The sequence below is a fragment of the Grosmannia clavigera genome (genome assembly GCF_000143105.1).
Source record: "Grosmannia clavigera kw1407 unplaced genomic scaffold GCSC_140, whole genome shotgun sequence".
Taxonomy (NCBI): Eukaryota; Fungi; Ascomycota; class Sordariomycetes; order Ophiostomatales; family Ophiostomataceae; genus Leptographium; species Leptographium clavigerum.
Window position 1 is genome coordinate 3,377,462 of NW_014040801.1, and position 22,027 is coordinate 3,399,488.

The following is a 22,027-nucleotide window of genomic DNA, read 5'->3' on the forward strand; positions in this document are numbered from 1 at the left end:
GCTCCGCCCCTCCCTCATCCTCACTCAGCCTTCTTTCTGGGCCACAGCTTGCTTGGCACCACGGAGACGGACACCTGCATTCGGCGTCTTCTTTTTGGTTGGGTATCTTCTCTGTTTTGATTTACACGTCTCTATCGCAAAGACTCCGCCCGAGATCTTGTTTTGTGTTTGTGTGTACGGCATACAGGTGGCGGGCCTTACGACAGGGAAACCGAAGACAAAGGGGGAACATACGAGCTTCAAAAAGGGTGTGATAGTTAAAAGAGGCAAAACGAAAAAAAAAAAGTTGATAAATCACGCGTGTAAGAGTGCAAAGTCTCAAGTAGTATACAAGCAGTTAAACGGAAAGCGTAGAGATTGATGAAGCAGGCGACACAAATGTAAAGACAATGAACAAACAAGACAAACACACACAACTACTACTTGGGTCAGATGCTTCAAATTGTCCTTTGTAAGGTGGTTGGGGTGCCAGGACATGTCAACATGCTCCCGGCCAGAAGCCCAAAGGCGTCCCGGCGGAAGCTAGTATTGAAACGAAGCGGGCTCATCACTCCCAGTTTAGTTGTTGAGGAAGGAAAAAGAGAAGAGCAGGAAGAAAAAAAAAGGGCTGGCGCGAAATTATACGGTGGGCTGTTCGACACGTGACTGTCGGAGCCGGCAAGCGGGCAAGCCTGCTACAAGATAGGCCGTCGGGCAACCAGTAAGGAAGACGGTGACCTCACTTGCTGTGGGGCGCAGTCTTACCATTCCCCCCCGCTCTTATTGGAAAGCTGCAGACGATCGGACGGGCACAAAAAGAATAAAACCGAGAGGTCGAACCACTGCACTCTGAGCCGTCATCCGCTGGTCGACGCGGTCTGAGCAGACGCTGAGCAACAGAGTGATCGCTGCGCATTGGATCTGCTTACGCGGAGGACTGTCGACTACGAGTACGGGTGCCAATTGCAGCCAAGAGTGCTCGTTCTGTTCGGACAAATTGCATCATGATGTCGTTCCCCATCGTTCGCAGCACAGCACGTGCTTTCCAACGGCCATGGGCCACGGCCAGCGCACAGGTGGCGCGGATGCAGAGCCGGATGGTGTCGTCGCAGAATCTGGAGGGCCAGCAGCGCGTGAGTGGACACCATACAGCTGTTTGCAGTGGAGAGGTACTAATCTGGGTGCAGTTGTTGGCGGCACATCTGCAAGAGGCCGATCCGACCATGTACGATATCGTGGAGAAGGTATGGCCGTCTCTCGCGTTGTCCGTCACTCTCTCTCGCTGACATGGCCAGGAAAAAACACGGCAGAAGCAGTTCATCAACCTGATCCCGTCGGAGAACTTTACGTCACAGGCGGTGCTGGACGCTTTGGGCAGTCCGATGCAGAGTACGTTTGTTGCGTGTGGCGAAGATGGTGGGCGAGACTGACTGGGCGCAGACAAGTACTCGGAAGGGTACCCGGGGGCGCGATACTACGGCGGAAATGAGTTCATCGACCAGTCAGAGCGGCTCTGCCAGCAACGAGCGCTGGAGACATTTGGGCTCTCGGAAAGGGAATGGGGCGTCAACGTGCAGGCGCTGTCGGGGGCGCCGGCGAACCTGTACGTGTACTCGGCGCTGATGAACACGCACGACCGGCTGATGGGGCTGGACCTGCCACACGGCGGTCACCTGTCGCACGGCTACCAGACGCCGACGAAGAAGATTTCGTTTATCAGCAAGTACTTTGAGACGCTGCCGTACCGACTGAACGAGCGGACCGGGCAGATCGACTACGACAAGCTGGAGGCGATGGCACTGCTGTACCGGCCCAAGATCATCGTGGCAGGGGCGAGCGCGTACAGCCGGCTGATCGACTACCAGCGGATGCGGGCAGTGTGCGACAAGATCAACGCGTACCTGGTGGCGGACATTGCGCACCTGTCGGGGATGGTGGCGGCCAAGGCGATGCCGGGGCCGTTTGGGGTGGCGGACGTGGTGACGACGACATCGCACAAGTCGCTGCGAGGGCCTCGGGGGGCTCTGATCTTCTTCCGACGCGGCGTGCGGCGCGTGAACGCAAAGACGGGCGAGGAGGAAAAGTACCAGCTGGAGGCGGCCATCAACGCGAGCGTGTTCCCGGGCCACCAGGGCGGGCCGCACAACCACACGATCGCGGCGCTGGCGGTGGCGCTGAAGCAGGCGCAGACGCCCGAGTTCCGCGCATATCAGGAACAGGTGCTGGCCAACGCACAGGCGCTGGCACGACGGCTGGGCGATGCCAAAGACAAGGGCGGCCTCGGCTACTCGCTCGTGTCGGGTGGCACCGACAACCACCTGCTGCTGGCCGATCTGCGGCCACAGGGCATCGACGGTGCTCGCGTTGAGCGCGTGCTCGAGCTCGTCGGCGTCGCCGCCAACAAGAACACGGTGCCGGGCGATCGCTCGGCCTTGACGCCCGGAGGCCTGCGCATGGGCACGCCTGCCATGACCACGCGCGGCTTCACCGAGCACGACTTTGCCCGTGTTGCCGACATTGTCGACCGCGCCGTCACCATTGCCATCCGCGTCGACAGGGCCGCCCGCAAGGAGGCTGAGGCCAAGGCCGAGAAGAGCCCCGGCCGTCTGCGTCTGTTCCTCGACCACCTCGGCGGCGGCGATGCCGTGCCCGAGATCCTGCAGCTGCGCAGCGAGGTCGCCGACTGGGTCAGCACGTATCCGCTGCCCTGGACGAGCAAGTGAGGGTGTGTGAATGATGGTGTGGCGAAAAGAACAGACAGACTCAACTCTGTTGGCGTTTTGGTTAACGCACGTGACGTGCATTTGTATTTGTGTCTACTCTAAACCTTGACAATGCACTTCTCACTCGTGACATACACTCCGCCGTTACAGCTTCGCCACACAGCCTGTTGCCGGTACCCGCACCGTCACTGCCGACCACGGCTGCTGCTGGGCCCTACTGCCGCCGTCCAGCACCGTTTCCTGGCAGTCCTCGGGTCCGACTCCGTTGGCAAACTGGAAGACCGCGTAGGCCACGCTGGTGCCGGACGCGCCGAGCGCCGCCATGGGTGCGTGCCATGTGCCGGCACCGTACGTCACCGCCTGGTCGCCGCGGGCCACAAACGCGCGTAGGTTGTGGACGTCCGGCGGGCCGCGTCTGTCTCTTTGCGAGGAGGAGGGGCCATTGCTCGCCAGCGTCGGCGCCACGATGACGAGGTAGCGCGTGTTGCCGCGGGCCGTCAGCGGTACAAACGTCTGCGTCGTGTAGGGGTGACGCTCGAGGATGGTGACAGGAAAGAGGCCAGCTCCTCCGTGTCTGCTGTGCTCGGGATCCTCTACCAGCGTCCTTGCTGCACACACAAACACGTTGGCCACCGCGGCCGAGGGCTGGCCGCTGGGCGCGCCGTCGGCTGCATACCGGTCGGCAAGCCGCGACACGTGCTGGTACTTGATGGCCGAGCCCTGGTTGGCCGAGACGGGATGGAAAGGTGCTGCAGACAAGACAGACCCAAACGCCTCGCCGTACTGTCCCGGCTGCACGTCCGGCCGCGGGTTCTCGATCACGTCGCCAAACGGCGCAAACGCCGCCACCGTCAGCGGCTCCGCGAGCACGCACAGCCCGAGATCCGACACGTCCAGCCGCGCAGGCATTGCCAGAGGTGGCCCAGAGGACGAAAAGCAAAACGAACGTCGAACAGGGCTGAACCGGCGGACGTGTTGCAGAGACCAATGCCGTACGATTGCCGCCTTTGCCGTCTCGCCGCCCTGAGATTCCGATCGTCGACACGGCCGGTTGGAGCGCTGACGTCCTTTGTGTATGTCTTGGCTGGACTTTTCGACACTTTGCTCTAGATATCAATTCGACATATTCACGTGTCCGGAGAAGGTGCCACTCTTAGAGCCTAATTTGGCTTACGTAAGGATGGGTCCCTCTGTAAGTTGTTTGAACGTCGTCTCCACGACATTGTGTTGCATGATGGACTCAATACTATGTAGCTCAAGTTCTTTACCTAAACTATTCGAGACGGTTGCTAGACAAGAAGCCAGTATCATCCAGAGTGCGGGGCCGTGAGATACACCACACATGACAATCTCTGCATTCGCGTTCTGGCGCGCGGTCGCAACTACCTCGCCGTGCGGATCTCGTCTGCGAGCGAGTGGACAGACGTATAATCCAAAATCTCGTCCATTTCTCGACCTTTTGTAATTTCATTTCACTTACTGTCTCCTGTCAGCTACCCACCATGGTACCACCACTGGAATCGACAGATGTTAGGAACAATTACGAGGACCTGTCTGGCGCGGAGATCCGGCCGGACGACAATCCGTACGAATCGCTGATCGCTGCCAGCAATGATGATCCGGTCCGTCTGCCAAAGGAAAGCCAGTCTTAACCTCGCAGTCCGACTCTATTAACGCGCAGCCCCTGCAGACGCAGATGCAGGCCCGCTATGCCGTCCACCGGACCACGCGCAACGCCCAGCAGCGCGCCAAGTTCCTGGCGTCCGACTTCCAAGAGGTCCTTGTCGATCCCTTTCTGCTGCGCATCGAGAACCCCAGCATCGAGCCGGCCTTTGAGGACCCCAGACACTGCGTCGTCTTTTGGGCCCGGCCGCCCGAGCACATCCTCCGTCTGGCCGACCGGGTTCAGCAAATGCTGAAAAAGGCAGCACCAAGTGAGTTAGAGTTGGAGGGGAAAGGAAAAAAAAAAGAATGGAAAAGAAGAAAAAAGAAAGTTGAAAGAAAGAAAGAAAAACGCTGACAGGCCAGACCTCTGGCTTATGCCTCTCTACCGCATGCACATGACTGCCCTGGAGATCTGTCACTCGCGCACGCCCGCCGAGGTCGACGTTGTCCGCCGCACCATGGCCTCGGCGAGAACGGCAGAGTCCGACGAGAACGGCATCGCTGCCCTCGTCAACTACCCCTACCGCCACCGTGCTCGTCTCGTCCGACCCATGATCTCATACGACCTGGCCGCCATCGCCCTGTCGTTTGTCCCCGCCGCCGGCGAGCCCTCTGCGTCACCACCGCCTGTGGCTCCGGGCGTGACCCCGCTGTCGGGAGTTGGATCCTCCTCTTCGTCTTCGTCCTCTCCAGATGCCTACACCTACCACCACCTCCGTCGAGACCTGTTTACCCGCGCCCGCGACTCCGGCGTCGATGTCGCCTCCCGCTACGTCGTCCCCAGTGCCCACATCACCCTCGCCCGCTTCCTCTGCCAGGACGACCACGCCACGCTGGCCGCGCGCCACGCCTGGATCGACGCCCTGGACGCCATCAACGTCTGGCTGGAGCGCGTCGTGTGGCCGGCCACCTGGCAGCCTACTGCCTCCACACACCCGCCGTCGCCACCACCTCCGCCGCAAGACCGTCTGGTCGGAGAGTGGATCGTCGGCCAAGAAAAGGGCCTGGATGCTCGCGTCGGCCCACTCTGGTACGGCCAAGGCCGGACCGTCATGCTAGGAGAAGGTTTTTGAACGAGAAAAAAGAAGGGCAGAGCATTTGACGCAGACAATCAATCACACGACTCATTCTTCACTATCAACTCGCCCGCTCCAGCAAGCTCATGGCAAGAGTGTCTTTTGATCATTTTTTTGTCTTGTTTGATTTCGTCTTTGTACTGGCCGTGACTCTATGGTTGGGCTTGGGTCCTAGAGTCCGCCCAGACCATACACAGTCCTTCCTCCTCCTTTCCAAGCCGTTTCCCACTCCGTCCCATATTTTCGTATTTGCCAATTAAAGTGTGCAAATAGGTCCACCACGGTTCGCCCTCCCCAGCCAGAAAACAAACACAGGAAAAATGGCAAGCAGCCACCCTTCTCTGCCTTTCCCCGGCCGTGCCAAGCTCTCTCGGACGACCTGGCGAGGAGAAGAGGAGAGAGGTCGGTGTGATGAGTGCGAGTGTTGTGCGAGTGAGACTGGGACCGGCCGAGCCGAGCCGTTTTTCGAGCAAGGGTTTCAACAAAAAAGAACGAATACACGAGGGACAGCGCTTAGAACACAAGCGCCGCGCCCTTGGTCTTCTTGTCGCCACTGCGCTGTTGTTAGCCATCGTCTCATGTCATGACGCGGCAAGCTGAGGAGAGTAAGAAAGCCACATACCCAAGCTCGAAGTGCTTGGTCCGCTTCAGCGGCAGCTGCTTCTTTGCCTTGCATGACGTGCACTCGAGACGCAGCACGATCTGGAAGAAGGCCAGGTAAGCAAAACGTCTCCATGGCACGTTGCGGATCTACATACCTTCTTCGTTGTCTTGGCCTTCTTGTGGAAGATCTGCTTCGTCTGACCACCATAACCAGACTGCTTACGATCGTAACGACGCTTTCCCTGAGCGAACAGACTGGCCTTGCCCGTCTTGTACTGTGTGACCTTGTCTGTTGGAGGAAAGACGTGATGTCAGCGACTGCGTTGCTCTCTATTGTCCGCACCCAAGCAGGAACCATTCGACCACCCCAGGTTTTCCGCTCCGGGTTTGCTCTCGTCCCTTCAGGTCATACGTACGCTGGGTGTGCTTCCGGCACTCCTTGCCCTTGCCTGTATTGCGAGTTAACAATCACAATTCCCATGTCGAGGAAAATAGCGAAGCAGCCAATCCAGATCGATTCGTCTCGGAGCGAGTGCTAGGAGCAACATGGTGCGAACGTACAGTAGGTCTTTCTCGTCTCTAAAATTCAGAAGTCATGGTCAGCAATCTGGGTCCAATAAAACAAGAAAACACGATTCGAGCTCGTGGCAATGCGCTTTCGTGGACGGCCGCCAAAGGCCAGGTTCTCTCCCAATCGACCGAGACCACGGGATCCTACTCACTCGGAATGTTGACCATCTTGGCGGTGTTGATGTGGTGATGCCTTTGTGTCGTGATGCGGATGACGGAAAAGAGGGGAAGGGAGAGCGATATGAAAGTCGTGAAAAGGGTCGTCTTGGAGTTTTGACGCCCTAATTTTTTTTAGAAAATTTCTGTGTGCGTGCCCCAGATAATCGGCGCGGACCCACAGGGCTGTTGAGCCACAACTCAAGCCACATGGAGATTCACAGTGCGGTAACGCATTGTCACCTATTCCAGACTGTGAGACTGTGAAATTAGATAAGCAGATTTCGTGAGGATTATGTAATCAATGGAAGTACATCGTACTCCGTGCCTATTTCCGGAATTGCACTCCGTAAATGGTGACTGCAATCTCCAGCCCGTGTACTCTGTACAGCGTATTCTCCAATATTCGGTGCGCTTACGACATGAAGGAACCTATCCACGAGTCCGGAGATCACACTACGTCATATGTACGGGTGAGCTTTACAGAGTATCAGCGGAAATAAGTAAAGAAAAAGGTAATTTGACAGCATCGGATGAGACAGTTCTGAACCAAGCTACTCCGTGCACTTCGCCTCCGCTCACCGACTGCCGGTGTCTTTCTCGCGGTCCGAACTTGGCTTTCGGGCAATGCGCGAGTTACGCAAGATACGAGACTTCTCGTGAGTATGGGGTATGTGTAATGGAATTGTCAGAGTACCGCCAGTCTGTGTTGCTGCCTCTTGATTACGAGATTGAAGTACTGGTAGTGGCAAGATGCTCATTTACTGCTCGTATACGACGTAATACTCACAAGCACCCGTCCAATTGCGAAATACCGACATGCGGTTGTCTCGTGCACAAGCAAATACTATGTACGAGTACTCGAAGTGAGCGGTGGAGTTGATGCCGTGGATCTGATCTAGGCGAGGACACAAATGCACAGCTATTTCGGCCGGCGCACACCAAACAAAACAGGATGATACAGTACTCTCAGCCAGTGCGATTCCTGATTGCCCGGTCCCGCCCGAGGCGAGGTGGCAGGGTATGTTACAATCCTTGCTCAGACGCAACCCCGACTCGTCCTTCACCTGATTAGTTTTGTGCTTGTGGGGCAATCGGCCGTTGACCCTTTGTGCGAGAAGGGCCTGGAGTCGAGTGCATCGTCGCTTGACACCTGCAGGTTCTGGGTCGGATCTAGGCGCGCCGCGTGGCATTGGGAAGCAAGACAAGAGTGTCTGGGGAAGGCAGCCGATGCGAGTTTGTGCATGCAGCGAACACCTGCAGTGCAGACGCTCCAGGCTGTGTGATGAAGGGGGCTACCACCTTGTTTCAGCGGCTAGCCAGCCTTTTGCATAAGGGCACTGGCCTCAACATGCTTGCTCGCCCTCTGTCGATCACCAGTTTCGTTTCCCGTCCTCCTTTCTGGTCTACGACTCGACATCTCGCGCTCGGTTGGCGGCAGGCCTCCGTTCCGCATCCTACACCATCTCGGACTAACTATGCTCAATGGGGGTACGTGGTAACCCAATTGAGCGCCGCAGACGAGGTCCTTCTATACCCATAGCTCATCCAGAGGCAAGGATACTGCTTGTCCAGAAGGATTCCGGCTCGATCTGCAGCGCCGCCTAGGATCTAACACGCCGAAATCATGGGTATAAATGGGTTCGTGCAAGGTACTGAAATTGGAGCGAGACCTGGTGGCGAGGTGCCTGTCTCTTCTCGAGGTGGTCATGCTGCTGGAAGCTGTAGCGTAGTTGTGGAAGGACAGACTATATATCTGTTAGTAGACAAATCCCTAATACAATCAACGATTAGGCTTCAATTCCGATGTTGGAGCTGCAACCTATCACTTTTCGCTCCTTTTGACAGACCCATTTATCCGGGTTACAGGTGAGAATGCAGGCGGACGCCGTTAGCTCTTTCCTGCTGTTATTGGCCCAACTCCATCGCTAGCACGGCGAAATAGGGAACTCGACGCAACCCTCACAAATCCCCAACGGTGAATCAAGCGGACGACGGAAATGTGCCACCGAAACGGCAGCAAAGAAACGGCATCTTCATCAAGACGAAACCGACTTTCTCCTGCGGCCCACCGCCTATGACTTCGAAACGTCAAACTGCCTCTTGCACATCACCCTGCTAGCTGTTGAGCGTGTTAAGCATAGCGGCACACCTCGTTTCGGCTTCATTTTCTGGCTTTGCATCCCTGTCTTCAACCTGCTGTCTTCTGATTAGCACTACACCCTTCATCCACGATACCGGCTCCCGGGCATCTCGGCTCGCCGTCCCACGCCGCCAAAGACTGCCGCCCCCTAATAACCTGCTGGAGCGTGTTCTGCTCTCTCGACAAACAGCCGTCTTTCCTTTCCTGCTTCTTTCTCCGGATCAGAAGCATGTGCTTGGAGAGTAAGATACGCTAATTACAACAAAGCGGACACAAGCCAACATTAGTAGAGTGGAGCTATATTTTCCTCAGCTGCGCAAAGCACTGCCTTCCCCGCGACAGCGCTTTGTCCCCTCGCGCGCACTCCTCATCCATTCTTCTCTCCGTCGCACCCAATCCCGTCCCCCTTTCCCCAACCGTCATCAGAGAGAACCGCACTCGCCGTCGAGCGGCGAGAGCTAGGATGGTGAAAGCTCCACGAAAACACAACACCACCAGAAGTGACCGGATCGTCTGCTGGGCAGCTTAGCCAGAACCCGACAATATTGATAAAAAAGAGTTCCACGCACTGCTGTTCCTCACCGCGAACCGTCGATCTTGGGGGCACTCGGCAGCATTCGAGCCTTTCGAGTCCTCCGGCCGTCCACCGATTGTACAGCAAGAACAGATGGCTGTGTATTTCAACAAAAAGAAAAAATACCGGAGCCTCTCGGTCGTGACCTGCTTGGCAGAATAACGGCTTCTCGGGAGGGCAGGAAAGTCATGAGCAGCAGCTTCAAACGATGAAGACCTAGCTCTGACTTAACCCTACCCAAATACCCAATAACACAGCTACCCAGCTATCCAGCTATCCAGCTATCCAGCTATCCAACTCCCCCCCCCCCACCGCCATCTACAATGGATGAGCACACTTGCTCAGGCCACGACCATGATCGTGGACGGGATCACGACATCGTAACCAACACACTCGCACGTCAACACCCCACCTCCCCACCCGCATTGCCCCCGCCGCTGTTGCTTGACCGGCCCGCGATGCAAGCAATCTCAACACCCATACCGCTCCCCCCGCTTCCGGAGTCACCGCTAGCCACAACTTCTCCGGCTTCAGTCCCGCGGACGACCGGCTTCCAGTCGTATAGTGGCAGCCCGTCCAGCTCATCGAGTACATCGAACACAGCCAAGGTCACACGCAGCGAACCACCCAGCGTCCGTACGGTCACACCAGAGCCCATGGAAAAGCGCAAGGCAGCGCCACTCGATCCGCTGGACACAAGCGGTCCGAACACAGGCGCCCCCGTCCCTGTGATCCGGCCCTTTGGGTCCATGTCACCCCAAACCTCGCCAAGAAGCATTCCCGGTGCCAGCAGCACCTTGTCTCACCACAGCAGCACAGGCAGTCGCCGTCAGGGTGTTGTGTTCAGTGATGCAGTTGCTGGATCCTTCGACAGCACCTCATCCAGTCCTCCTCCCCGTCCCGCCTCCTACCGTGTCCGGACGCATACCATGGACGGGGCTTCCCCTTTCCGCGATTTCCAAACACCAGGCATTGCGTCCGAACCCAGACATCGGGTCTTCTCATGCTCTTCAGCAGGTTCAGGGGACAATCAGCGAGGGCCTGCGCTGATGCAAAGTCCCTTTGAATCACTAGGGTTCCCTTCAATTACTCCATACCGCTCTGCCGAACCGCCGCCGACGATGCCTGCAGCTATAGCTGCGCTGACTGCATCTTCGTCCGCGACAAGCGTCATGTCTATAGGGACCATTATGCCTATCATGCCAGTTGCATCCGTTCCGGCAAAAGAGAAGAAGTCGAACCGCCGTCTTACCAAACGTACATCCCGCCCCACGTCGCCCATCGTCTCTGCACCGCCTTCTGTGGATTCGCTACCGGTCCCGATGCCAACGGATGATGCTAATAAGGTGCTTATGTTGATGAAGACGTTGTGTGGCAGGATGCGTGGCGAGATCGAATACCGAGATTCGGACGATGGGCCGTGGAGTCAAGGCATCTGCTACATCGAGGAAGAGAAGGGATGCCTGATGTTCGATGCCGGTAAGCAAGGCCTGTTTCAGACAGCCATCGTCTCTGATCTTCGCGGTTGTCGCATCTGGCCGGTACGGCAACCAGGGACGAACATCCGATATTTGGCATTGTCCAACGCACACACTTCTGCCGAGATTGCCCTTCGACCTATGGTCAGCGCCGAATTCGATCTCTGGCTGGCTGCGTTGCTGTGTTGGCAGCAGCTCTCTCCAGCACCCGGGGCTACGTCTCCGACAATGCCTTGGGCTTCTGGCAGCCGCTCGGTGGCATCACCGACAAGTGATCCGAAAAGCCGAGGGCCGAATGGGAAGCCGAAGGATGGGGCCATTATCAAGGTCGGCAAAGTTCTCTTTTGGGACAAGGGGATTGCTACCTCGCCGCGTGCCATTGTGAAGCGGCCGTCGACGCGGGACCTGAGATCCTCGCAGAGCGCATGGCGACGCGTCTCCTGCATCCTGCAGGGAAACGGAGAGTTCAAGCTGATGACAGAAAACGACGTAACCATCCTATCAGTGATTGAGCTCACGCAATTGGCTCGTTGCGCCATACAGCAGCTGGACAAGTCCGTGCTTGACGAGGAGTATTGCATTGCCATATTCCCCATATACGCGACCACATCTACACATCTATCCATCTTTCGGCCCGTCTACATTGCCCTCGACTCCCGAGTGGCTTTCGAAGTCTGGGCCGTCCTGCTCTGGGCGTTTGCCGTTCCGGACATTTACGCCATAGACAAGACAAACGACGACGTTTTCTACGAAGTAGCCGCAGCACACATGGAAGACAATATTGGAGAACAGCAGCATTATCAGCTTTTCCGACTCGAAAAATCACTGAGGCTGAGAATCACGGAAGCAAAGATCAAGACCCGTGGGTCAGCAGATGTCATCAGCAGCTCTGTTGATCGCCACGAGCGTCAAGGGAAGGGAGAGCCAACCGATCCGCTCGTCGGGAACTATCTGGCTGAGGTCATCTTGGACGGAGAAGTACGCGCGCGCACAACGGTAAAGACCGACACCAAAAATCCATTTTGGCGGGAGGACTGTGAGTTTTCTTACCTCCCGCCGGTTCTGCCATACCTTTCTGTCGTGTTGAAGCGGGTGGAGGGCAACCTGGACAGCCACACGCACCAGCTACAAGCCTCGCTCGGTCTACCGAAATCCGGCAACGTAAAGGAGCTCATGTACGGTGCTGTCGACATCCCCCTGAATAATCTAGAGCGCGGCAGGGAGCACGAACAATGGCTGCCCATATACGATGATCGGCCGCAGGCCATTGGCTCCATGCTGGTCAAAGTGCACCACGAAGAATTGGCAGTTTTGGCAGAGCAGCAGTATAAGCCACTTCTGGACCTCTTGCACAACTTCAGCTCCGGGCTCACTCTCCAGATCGCCTCAGTCCTGCCGGGTAGCCTGAGGCGGATTGCCGAAGTGCTCCTGAACACATTCCAAGTCACGGGCAAAGTAAGCGACTGGATCATGGCCATGGTCGAGGACGAGATTGATGGCATAGGCAACCAGGTGACAATGAAAAAGATTCGGTTCAGCAAGAGGCTGAGGTCAAGCGATTCGATCGAGTCAGCCAGCGATCGTGACCAGATAGTGCGCGACATGGGACGATCGCTCCAGGGAGAGGCGAACCTTCTCTTCCGCGGCAACTCGCTACTGACACAGGCTCTGGAGTTCCACATGCGGCGTCTGGGACATGAGTATCTCGAAGAGGTTCTGTCGGACAAGATATTCGAGATCAACGAGATCAACCCGGACTGCGAGGTAGACCCGGGCAAGATCAACCCCGGCGACGACATAAACAAGCACTGGGATCGGCTCATGCAACTGACGACGGAAGTGTGGACATGCATCACATCGTCAGCAACCCGATTTCCGGCCGAGTTGCGACACATTCTCAAGTACATTCGTGCGGTAGCCGAAGATCGATATGGAGACTTTCTGCGCACCGTCTCGTATACGAGCGTGTCTGGGTTTCTCTTCCTGCGCTTCGTGTGTCCTGCGATTCTAAACCCGAAGCTATTTGGCCTCTTGCGAGACCATCCCAGGCCTCGCGCGCAGCGGACGCTGACGCTCATCGCAAAGGGCCTGCAGGCCCTGGCGAATATGACGATGATCGGGAGGAAGGAGACGTGGATGGAGCCGATGAACCGGTTTCTGGGAGCACAGAAGCAGTCTGTCAGAGACTTTATCGACGTGATCTGCTCTATACCGGCAGAGAAGTCAAACACGCCGGTTGTGTTGCCTCCGTCTTACTCTACCCCCGTCACAATCATGGGCCGCCTCTCCTCGGTCGCTCAGGAAGGCTTTCCCAGACTGCCATATCTCATAGACCTTCCACGGAACCTAGCTGCTCTGGCCAAGGTCTGGACCGACGCCCACCCGCCATCGGCACCTTCCAGCCACTTCTTCGACGGAGAACTGGAGGAGTTTAACGTTATCTGCCTGGAACTTCAGACCAAGTCGGATGAATGCTTTGCTCGTGCAGATTCGCTCCGACAAGCTCCAGAGACGTCCAGTCAGACGACAGAAGATGCCCTGGTGGATGCCGTTGACAAAGTCAATCTAGCAGACGGCATCAACCTATCATATGGCAGTGTGCCTGCTTGGTTGGAAGATGGTGGCGAGTTCAGCAGCAGCTACAACGCCTTCGGACCTCGTGGGGGAGCAGGGATCATTCCGCCAGGATCCTCTGGAAGCGATGTGGACGAGCATCCGGGACGGGACCGGAAGAACCGGCAGGCAGAAGGCAGCTTTAGCAATGGGCCACCGCTGGCCGAAGGCGCCGGTGCGACCAAAAGTCTGCGGAACGGGAAACAGGCGAGGAGGTTCCTCAGTGGTATTATCAGTCGCAAACGGACGACGAGTCCAGACCATTTTGGAGACGGCGCCCTTGTCGGAACCTTGCGAGGACGAGATCGAGACCGAGATCGGGGCCGGGATCAGGGCCGAGAGCCAGGTGTGGACCAGCCAGACCGAAGCCAAGACCAGGAGACGGAGTGCGACGACAGCTACGAGCGCGAGCGGGAGGCCAATCCGGGTCGGGAGAAGAAAGAGGACAGAAAGGAAGACAAGAAGTGGGAGAAAAAGGATGAGAAGAAGGACGAGAAGAAGGAGCATCGCAAGCGGGATCGCGAACTGAAGAAAAGCCGCGGGCGAGCCCATAAGCGGGACAGCAGCAAAGACAAGAGCCAGAGCCGCGGTTTTGTCTTTAGCGAACCATGGGGCAGCTCGAGCTCGAAAGGGGAAGCTGCCACGAAGGGTAGCCATACTGCCGCATGAGGCATTGGGCTTGATTCTATTATAATGCTGCTTGCTGCTTCTTCGGGACAAAACAGTACCCCTGAAACGTATAGCATCCTACATACCGAACACATATCACACACACACACACACATACGCGCATACATCTCTTTTCTCAGTTTCAATATCTTTCACACTCATACAGCCAGTTGCAAGCGGCCATTGGAGGCGTTGGGGATTTCCGGTGGGCTTGTTCTGTTAGGCAATCGGTGCCACCAATCTCTCCAAAACTTATGGTGCTGCATACACTCGTTGGTTGACACTGTTGCTCTACATGACACCTGCATTTGGGGCACAACTACTTTATTTTTGGCGTCTCTATCGATGCCGTGCCTGTTCTGTTGCCTCGTTAAAGAAGAAAATAAACGCTACACATGATTTAATATCCGTAAAAAAAAAATAAGAAAGCTAAGCAACCATTTTCGCCTTATCGGAAGTAAGCACCAGTTTTCATTGTCCATATTCTCTTCGCCTAAACCCCCTGGTTCCGATGGCCAGCCCTGATAGTGCTGGTACTTGACGGCCGTGAACCTAGGAAAAGAACTTCTGGTACTGCTTCTTCTCCTTTTCCCGCCGCAGCCGCACAGCATCCTTGACAGCGGTCAGCTCCTTGAGCACGGCACCATCGGCGGGTGCCAGCTTGTGAGCAGCAGACAGGTCGGCCAGGGCGCCGTCCTCGTCCTTGAGCTTGAGTAGGGCCTGGCCACGGCGGAAGAGGGCCTTGGCCTGCTCGGCAGGGGTGATCCCGGCGACCTCGAGGGCGCTAGTAGCGGAGACGCGGGCGTCAGCCCAGGAGGACAGCTTCAGCTGCATGAGGGCGGCATTGGTGTTGACGCTGATGCGCAGCTGGCCAAAGGCCTCCTTGGTGCCGGCAGGGGCGCTGTCGAGGTCGGGGTCCTCGTTGAGGTAGCGCAGGGCCTTGTGATACTTGTCGAGGGCAGCAGCCCAGTCGCCCTTCTTGAAAGCAGTGTTGCCGAAACCCTTGCAGTCGGTGGCGATCTTGAGGATGCGCACGGCCGAGAGATACGTGCCCGAGGCGCCGGTAATAGCGGCCAGAGGATCTGTAGCAGCGGCAGCAGCAGGTCCAGCGGCGGAGTCAGCGGTGATGGGCGGTGCCGGGCCCTCCGACTCGTCCTCGGGAAAGTCCTCGTAGGGGTCGCCAAGAGCATTGGGCTGGCGAGGAGCCTCGCCGAGGACGGCATCATCGCCGGTCAGCTCGCCACAGTCGGCGATGACGACGTCGCGGGCAGGCTTGTCGCCAGTCTCGGTGGGGGTGTTTTCGATCTGGCGGACGACGGACTTGCCGGACAGCACCTGGCCGAAGACGACGTGCTTGTTATCCAGATGCGGTGTAGCCATGGTGGTGATGAAAAACTGCGAGCCGTTGGTTCCAGGTCCAGCATTGGCCATACTCAGCAGAAAGGGGCGGTCGTGCTTGAGGTCAAAGTTCTCGTCGGGGAACTTCTCGCCGTAGATGGAGGCGCCGCCGGTGCCGTTGGCCGCCGTGAAGTCACCGCCCTGCACCATGAACTGCTTGATGACGCGGTGGAAGATGGAGCCCTTGAAGTGCAGCGGCTTGCCGGCAGCCGTGGTGCCCTTGTCGCCGGCGCAGAGCGCGCGGAAGTTCTCTGCCGTCTGGGGCACCACATCGCTGAAGAGCTCAAACACGATCCGGCCCGCCGGCTTCTTGCCGATCGTAATGTCAAAGAAGACGCGCGGCCGCTGGGCCTTTTTGCCGTCGGCCATCGTGAGAGGATGTGCGAAGAAGAGCGACGAACAGGTGGAGATGAAGGTGGAGGAGGCAGGCAGGCAAGCAGCTGGCGGCTGACAAGGCTGTGTGTGTAAGGGTGTTTGCTGTGCGAGGAGGAAGCGATGCTAGGCTGCGGCTCGACAAACGGTCAGAACAGACAAGATGTCCCTGTCTCGACTGGCCTTTTATTTCGATTTGCTGAGGACGCAAGAGAAGTCGGAAAAATACTAGCAGGAATTCTTTCTAGTGGAAGCTTCTAGACGGTGCAGCTCCCAGAACGGAAGGAGTACCCCGCCTAGTCCAAGCGGGGCAGTTGCCCGAGCGGCTCTGTCTACAGATGTAAGAGAGTGTGCCTCGAGTGCATCGAATGGCTGTCCGACGGCTGTCTATTGGTTCTACAGAGTATATGCATCACCAGCTCGGTGGACCTCAATCCACCCCATCCTGCGCTTTCTTGTCTGGATGCGGCTTTGGCTGGGCCGATACCTCGATCGTGACCTGTCGATGTCAGACGTGGAGTGATACGCGGGGAGACGGCAGAAGACACCTACCGGCCCATCATTCACCAGAGCGACCTGCATCATGGCGCGGAACACGCCGTCCTGGACGCGATCGGCCTGGTAGCTGTCGCGCACCTTTTGCACAAAGTAGTCGTAGAGCCGCTTGGCCTCGTCCCCGCCCATCGCACCGCTAAACGACGGCTTGCTCTTCTTGGTCGAAGCGAAGAGCGTGAACTGGGACACGCAGAGCACCTCGCCGCCAATGTCGGCCACGCTCTTCTTCCACTAGAACGTACATGTCAGCAAGACAACAAATAACACGAACACGTCAGACGGGATTGTCGCGCGCACTGTGCCTCCCTCGTCATCATCCCACAGCCGCAGCTTGACGATCTTGGCCGCCAGCGAGTCGGCCTCCTTCTCGGTGTCGCCCGGTGCCACGGCTGCCAGCACCAGCACGCCCCGGCCGATGGACGACACGAGCTCCTTCTCGACCGTCACCGAGGCGGAGACGACGCGCTGCAGAATCGCTATTCATAGTAGGACAGGTCAGCAACCCGAACCCGCCCTGCCGGCTGGCATGGACCGTCGGCCAGGCTCACCTTTCATTGCTCGTGCTTGTACTCCGTATTTCGTTTGCACAGCCAATTGCGCATCCCTGGTCTGTCCGGTCTCGTCACTGTCTCACCACGAGAGCTACAAGGGGCCTAGACACGGCATGCCCGTCACAAGAATGCTGTCGCACTTTCGCGGCTTAGATATCTTAGCCAAAGCCCACTGTTCGGCCACGTGACACTGCCAGCTGTAAGATCCGAGTAAGATACAAGTCAAGATGCCAGCAGAAGCGTCCCACAACATCCCCGGCCAGGGCTTGGCTCGTTTGCGGCAGGCAGACAGGCTTCCGGGCAATGTGACGAGGCGAACGAAACGCTTCTTACACCTCGTTTGCCCCGTCGCATCCTTGCGCCCTCCAGCGCCTAAAGGCTGGTGCTCGCGCCCCACTTTTTCCAGCTCGTCAGACTGGCCGCTTTTCCTTTTTCCGTTTTCGATCGCGCCTGCCAACTATGAACAAACGACTGAATCTTCCAATCCACGGCCCATATCATTTCGCTCCCTTCTCAAGCTCGCCTCCTCCTCCACATCACATCCGGCAGCACATACGCCACCCCTCGCTCTCCCCTTTCGTGACATTGCCGGACTCGGACACGAGAGGGAATCGGTACGTGGACCCTGTATTTTACCCAAGGCATTTATTAGGCACCGCATCTCGACTCCGCCCTTGACGTATGACAACCGGGAGGGCGAAAGGCTCGAAAACTCTTCTCGCCGGAGCAGCATCATCGTGCCATCGATGGACGGAACGGTCCTGTGGTCCTCCTCTAACACGTACACCGTCTAGTCCCGGGAACCAGCCGCCGGCCCATCTTCCCTGCTCATAGCTTCAGGGCACTCGAATAGCACCTATACCCTGTACCGGCCTCAATTCTTTGTTTTACTGCGCCAATCGACGCCGCGCAACGATCTTGCTACCGGCCAGAGCAGTCACTCTCCCCCAGGCAGCCGGACGGGCCTTCATACACTACCGGCGCCATGGCGGCACGAAAACTGCAGCAAGAAGTGGACAAGTGCTTCAAGAAGGTGACGGAGGGCGTGTCCGAGTTCGACGCCATCTACGAGAAGATCGAGCAGTCAAATAACCCGGCGCAGAAGGAGAAGCTGGAAGACAACCTGAAGCGCGAAATAAAAAAGCTGCAGAGATTACGAGACCAGATCAAGACATGGGCGGCCGGCAACGAGATCAAGGATAAGGGCCCTCTGATGGAGCAGCGGAGGCTGATTGAAACGGTTGGTGCATGAGCATGGTAGCTGAACGGTCCGTCTCGGCTAACACTGCCGCACACAGCAAATGGAGAGGTTCAAGGCCGTCGAGAAGGCCATGAAGACAAAGGCCTACTCGAAAGAGGGCCTGTCGGCCGCAACAAAGCTCGACCCGAAGGAGCAGGCAAAGGTCGAGACAGGCGAGTTTCTCAGCTCCCAGGTCGACGAGCTGGAGCAGCAGATCGAGTCGCTCGAAGCCGAAGGCGAAGCCATCCAGGCCACCGTGAAGCGAGGCAAGATCCACGGCGCCAAGGCCGAGCGCATGGCCGAGATAGAACGCATCATCGAGCGGCACAAGTGGCACCAAGGCAAGCTGGAACGGTTACGTCGCTCGCTCGAAAACGGCGCCATCGACATCGAGCAGGTCAACGACCTGGAGGAGAGCATCCGCTACTACGTTACCGACAACCAGAACGACGATTTTATGGAGGACGACACCATGTACGACGACTTGAATCTCGACGAGGAAGAAGAGGGCTTCGGCCTGAATGGCGATGACAGAGTCTCCTCACAGGACACGCAATCCATACAAGGCGATCTCGGCGATCTGGACGTGAAGCCACCAGGGACAAGTAGTGGCAAGGGTCGTGCCACCACCGATTCGGCCTCCATCTCTTCTTCTGGCCGCCGCCCCTCCGCACAGCTAAAGTCCCCACTGCCAACACTAGCAACTCTGCATACCCCTCTACAAACGCTTAGCAATGGCATCTCTACCGCCGTGGCCATGAAGCCGGCATCCATACCGGCACGACCAGCGGGCGAAGGCCTGAAGTACGCGTCGGCCGCTGCGGCCGCTGCCGCGAGCGATAGACTCAACGTCGGAATAGCCCCGCTACCGCCACCGCCAGGCGTAGTCGGGCCCTCACAACAAACCCAGCTGCCAGCCGCCATTGCACCCTCGTTGCCCGCCGCGCAGGCGAGCAGAGCGATCGCAAGCGCAGCAAATTCCCCGAAGCCGCCGTCCGCTCAGCCGCATCAGCACCATCAACAGCAGGCAGAGAAGGTGGTCCCTCCATCGGCAGCAGGTGCAGCGTCAGGCGTTGCATCGGGATCTACGGTGAAGCCGGAAAACGCACGATCGGCGAAGGCAAGGAGCGCTGCAGCCTCTACATCCGCGTCCACGACGTCAACACCGGCACCCGAGCCGGCAGATGCCGCAGGCAAAGGTAGGGCAGTGCATCGGACCTCCAAGACAGATCAGCTGCTAATGAACCCTCGTCTCTTCAGGCTCTCATACGAACGGTACCACGAACGGAGTCAAGACCGCCACTCCTGTCACCAAGGAGGGGGAGCAGGCCGAAGAAGAGTCCATCTACCACCTGCCTTCCTCACTACAAGACCTGGTCGAGTCATTCGAGGTGACAAAGAGCCGACCGCCACAGTCGAACCCGACTACAGGACTACGCATGTTGGCCCAGTCGGTAGCCAACGCGCCCGAAACGATGGATGCAGAGCCTCCACGTCGATACCACCCAGAGGTGCGGTTCCACTCGTCTTCGAACTTCCCACAAGAACCGCTGGCACTGCTGGATGACCCTCGGCTGTACGCTCGCATCGAGCCAGACACGCTCTTCTACGTGTTCTACTACAAGCAGGGGACGTACCAACAGTACCTGGCTGCCAAGGCGCTCAAGGACATGAGCTGGCGCTTCCACAAGCAGTACCAGACATGGTTCCAGCGGCACGAGGAGCCCAAGAGCATCACAGAGGAGTTTGAGCAGGGCACCTACCGCTTCTTCGACTACGAGAGCACATGGTAAGCAGGGTGGAGACCATGTTTTTGTCGTACCCCTTCCTTTGCTGACACGCGGTACAGGATGAACCGGAGGAAAGCAGATTTCAAGTTCGTCTACAAGTTCCTGGAAGACGATGTATGATGGCGCAACGGCGAGAGAGCGGAGTGACGGCGTAGTTTTTACTGCCGGCTGCAGCAAAGGCTCTATCAGTTTTGAAAGCTCTACTCTTTTTCTTTCCATTTTGTCCCCATGACGTGGCTTGGCTTGCTATTTGACACTCGTCGGTCTCTTCCATCGAGACAAGGAACCCGGGTACGGTTTATTTTCGGGTTGTCAGTTTTAGTAAAAATCATTTGACTGGAGTGGACCGGGAGAGGGGGAGGATGCATGGGTTTGGGAACCCCAAGAAATCGGCAATATTAGAGCGAGGGCAGACATGGCAGCTCGGCCTGCTTTCCTTCTGCTCCCTTCCTTTCCTCTTTCTGTCGCCTTCATAAGCACAGGGCGAATTACATGGCATTGTTCAGAGAAGTAGAATTCGACATGATCGTGTCCTGATTGGTCTTGGCTGCCTATTGGCTTGTCCGTCTTGCTCTCGTCCAAAGGGCCTAGAATGCCTTGCCTGATCTTCGTGTTACGACAGGCCGCCATCCAGGCTGCAGTGCGCCGTTTCACCACGACGAGGCTGTCATGAGGACGATGCCAAAACGGCTGGCTTACGGCCCTTCCGAGATCGACTCGTTGGTTTATGTGCAGGAAGATGACCTCAATGTATGCTCCCTCTTGGGTAAGAAAACTGCTCGCCTGCATTACCTAGCGCCGCCTAGGCTCTTCCACTCCTCGCCTTACGTTTCTGTGTCCCGGTCATCCTTTCGCCTTCCTGACAGCCTTTGCTTTCCTGGCCTCGCTCACTTCTGCCGCTTCGTACTCGGGCTTAAAACGCACTGTGAACCTGCAAGCAACCCGATGGAAACAGGGCGCCGCGCCCGCTCTACTGTAGACGAAAATGCGAGTAAAGAACGGTACAGCTATCGATTGTTCCGCACTGCAGCCTTGTTGTCTTGCGTGGCATCTACTAGTGCAAATGTGCACATATTTCACGTCTCCCAGATGGCATATGCCTGCATGCATTGCTGAACCCCAACATCCAGTATCCGGCAAACAGAGAAGGAGTCTGCCTGACTCGTGTAAGTTCTCCTTTTCTATCTAGACAGGTAGATCACCATTGGGTTCCAATGCTGGGATTGGCGGGGCAACAACGAAGCAGAGCAGGTACCAGATATATAGAGCATTGGTTTCCGTCCCGTTCTGTTTATTCCTACTCCTCTCTGTGTAGTCGAACCTGATGAAGCCCCATCCCGTGCCCAAAGCACAACTTGCAGCCGTCTAGGCCGGGACGCATGTCCTGATGTTCAGTCTTGGGTTTGTCTTTTGCACACCTGACCAAGGAGGACTCCGCCCTCTCTCTTTAAATATTTATTTCATTCGCGTGATAGCTCTCTGGACGGCGTGCTTACATGTGAGTTGACCCTTTGGGCTTCAAATGGCTTCCTACTCTGCATCCACAGTTGTCAATCTTCTGTTTCGGGTGTATTTTTTCTAATTTATGTCGATGCTGTGTTTCATGCCCAATGTTGGCGTTATTTCGTGCACACTATCATGGCGCAGGCAGATTTGTCTGTCTGTCTCTGCTCCTTTGACGTGTCTCTAGGTTTATGCCTCCATAACCAGCCAGTCCCGTGATCTATGGTATCGGCGGCATGGTTGTCCTAGAACGGCAATTTACGAAAAAAAGGCGACGGCGAATCCAAGGCAGTGCTTTGCGTTGTGACCAAAATGCGAACCAGTCAGCGGGACGGCTTACCAAGTCTCGTCAAGGGTGTGGGTAGCCTG

General features: G+C 57.0%; 9 protein-coding genes across 9 annotated transcripts; 5 read left to right on the forward strand and 4 right to left on the reverse strand.

Annotated features, from left to right (window-relative positions):
- Positions 1 to 983: 983 nt before the first annotated feature.
- On the forward strand, positions 984 to 2,702 carry CMQ_884 (serine hydroxymethyltransferase; the record flags this gene model as incomplete). The annotated part of the gene is made up of 4 exons (XM_014317963.1): positions 984 to 1,112; positions 1,167 to 1,223; positions 1,275 to 1,368; positions 1,420 to 2,702. 4 exons carry the CDS (start codon positions 984 to 986, stop codon positions 2,700 to 2,702), a joined length of 1,563 nt encoding a protein of 520 aa, XP_014173438.1.
- Positions 2,703 to 2,846: 144 nt separating this feature from the next.
- On the reverse strand, positions 2,847 to 3,611 carry CMQ_1397 (ureidoglycolate hydrolase; the record flags this gene model as incomplete). The annotated part of the gene is made up of 1 exon (XM_014318476.1): positions 2,847 to 3,611. The coding sequence occupies one exon, from the start codon at positions 3,609 to 3,611 to the stop codon at positions 2,847 to 2,849; it is 765 nt and encodes a 254-aa protein (XP_014173951.1).
- A 593-nt stretch (positions 3,612 to 4,204) lies between these two features.
- On the forward strand, positions 4,205 to 5,440 carry CMQ_1485 (uncharacterized protein; the record flags this gene model as incomplete). Its single annotated transcript, XM_014318564.1, has 3 exons — positions 4,205 to 4,324; positions 4,384 to 4,636; positions 4,731 to 5,440. 3 exons carry the CDS (start codon positions 4,205 to 4,207, stop codon positions 5,438 to 5,440), a joined length of 1,083 nt encoding a protein of 360 aa, XP_014174039.1.
- Positions 5,441 to 5,956: 516 nt separating this feature from the next.
- CMQ_741 (60S ribosomal protein l44) lies at positions 5,957 to 6,784 on the reverse strand (the record flags this gene model as incomplete). Its single annotated transcript, XM_014317820.1, has 6 exons — positions 5,957 to 5,996; positions 6,066 to 6,145; positions 6,202 to 6,335; positions 6,463 to 6,495; positions 6,608 to 6,625; positions 6,769 to 6,784. 6 exons carry the CDS (start codon positions 6,782 to 6,784, stop codon positions 5,957 to 5,959), a joined length of 321 nt encoding a protein of 106 aa, XP_014173295.1.
- Positions 6,785 to 9,812: 3,028 nt separating this feature from the next.
- Positions 9,813 to 14,249, forward strand: CMQ_980 (GTPase activating protein; the record flags this gene model as incomplete). The annotated part of the gene is made up of 1 exon (XM_014318059.1): positions 9,813 to 14,249. One exon carries the CDS (start codon positions 9,813 to 9,815, stop codon positions 14,247 to 14,249), a length of 4,437 nt encoding a protein of 1,478 aa, XP_014173534.1.
- Positions 14,250 to 14,801: 552 nt separating this feature from the next.
- CMQ_1556 (peptidyl-prolyl cis-trans isomerase) lies at positions 14,802 to 16,016 on the reverse strand (the record flags this gene model as incomplete). The annotated part of the gene is made up of 1 exon (XM_014318635.1): positions 14,802 to 16,016. The coding sequence occupies one exon, from the start codon at positions 16,014 to 16,016 to the stop codon at positions 14,802 to 14,804; it is 1,215 nt and encodes a 404-aa protein (XP_014174110.1).
- A 433-nt stretch (positions 16,017 to 16,449) lies between these two features.
- On the reverse strand, positions 16,450 to 17,129 carry CMQ_935 (d-tyrosyl-tRNA deacylase; the record flags this gene model as incomplete). Its single annotated transcript, XM_014318014.1, has 4 exons — positions 16,450 to 16,518; positions 16,572 to 16,805; positions 16,872 to 17,050; positions 17,123 to 17,129. The coding sequence occupies 4 exons, from the start codon at positions 17,127 to 17,129 to the stop codon at positions 16,450 to 16,452; spliced, it is 489 nt and encodes a 162-aa protein (XP_014173489.1).
- A 223-nt stretch (positions 17,130 to 17,352) lies between these two features.
- Positions 17,353 to 17,919, forward strand: CMQ_1748 (uncharacterized protein; the record flags this gene model as incomplete). The annotated part of the gene is made up of 2 exons (XM_014318827.1): positions 17,353 to 17,739; positions 17,767 to 17,919. The coding sequence occupies 2 exons, from the start codon at positions 17,353 to 17,355 to the stop codon at positions 17,917 to 17,919; spliced, it is 540 nt and encodes a 179-aa protein (XP_014174302.1).
- Positions 17,920 to 18,110: 191 nt separating this feature from the next.
- On the forward strand, positions 18,111 to 21,134 carry CMQ_1138 (ccr4-not transcription subunit 3; the record flags this gene model as incomplete). The annotated part of the gene is made up of 6 exons (XM_014318217.1): positions 18,111 to 18,365; positions 18,424 to 19,564; positions 19,626 to 20,154; positions 20,215 to 20,269; positions 20,747 to 20,921; positions 21,022 to 21,134. The coding sequence occupies 6 exons, from the start codon at positions 18,111 to 18,113 to the stop codon at positions 21,132 to 21,134; spliced, it is 2,268 nt and encodes a 755-aa protein (XP_014173692.1).
- Between the last annotated feature and the right edge of the window lie 893 nt (positions 21,135 to 22,027).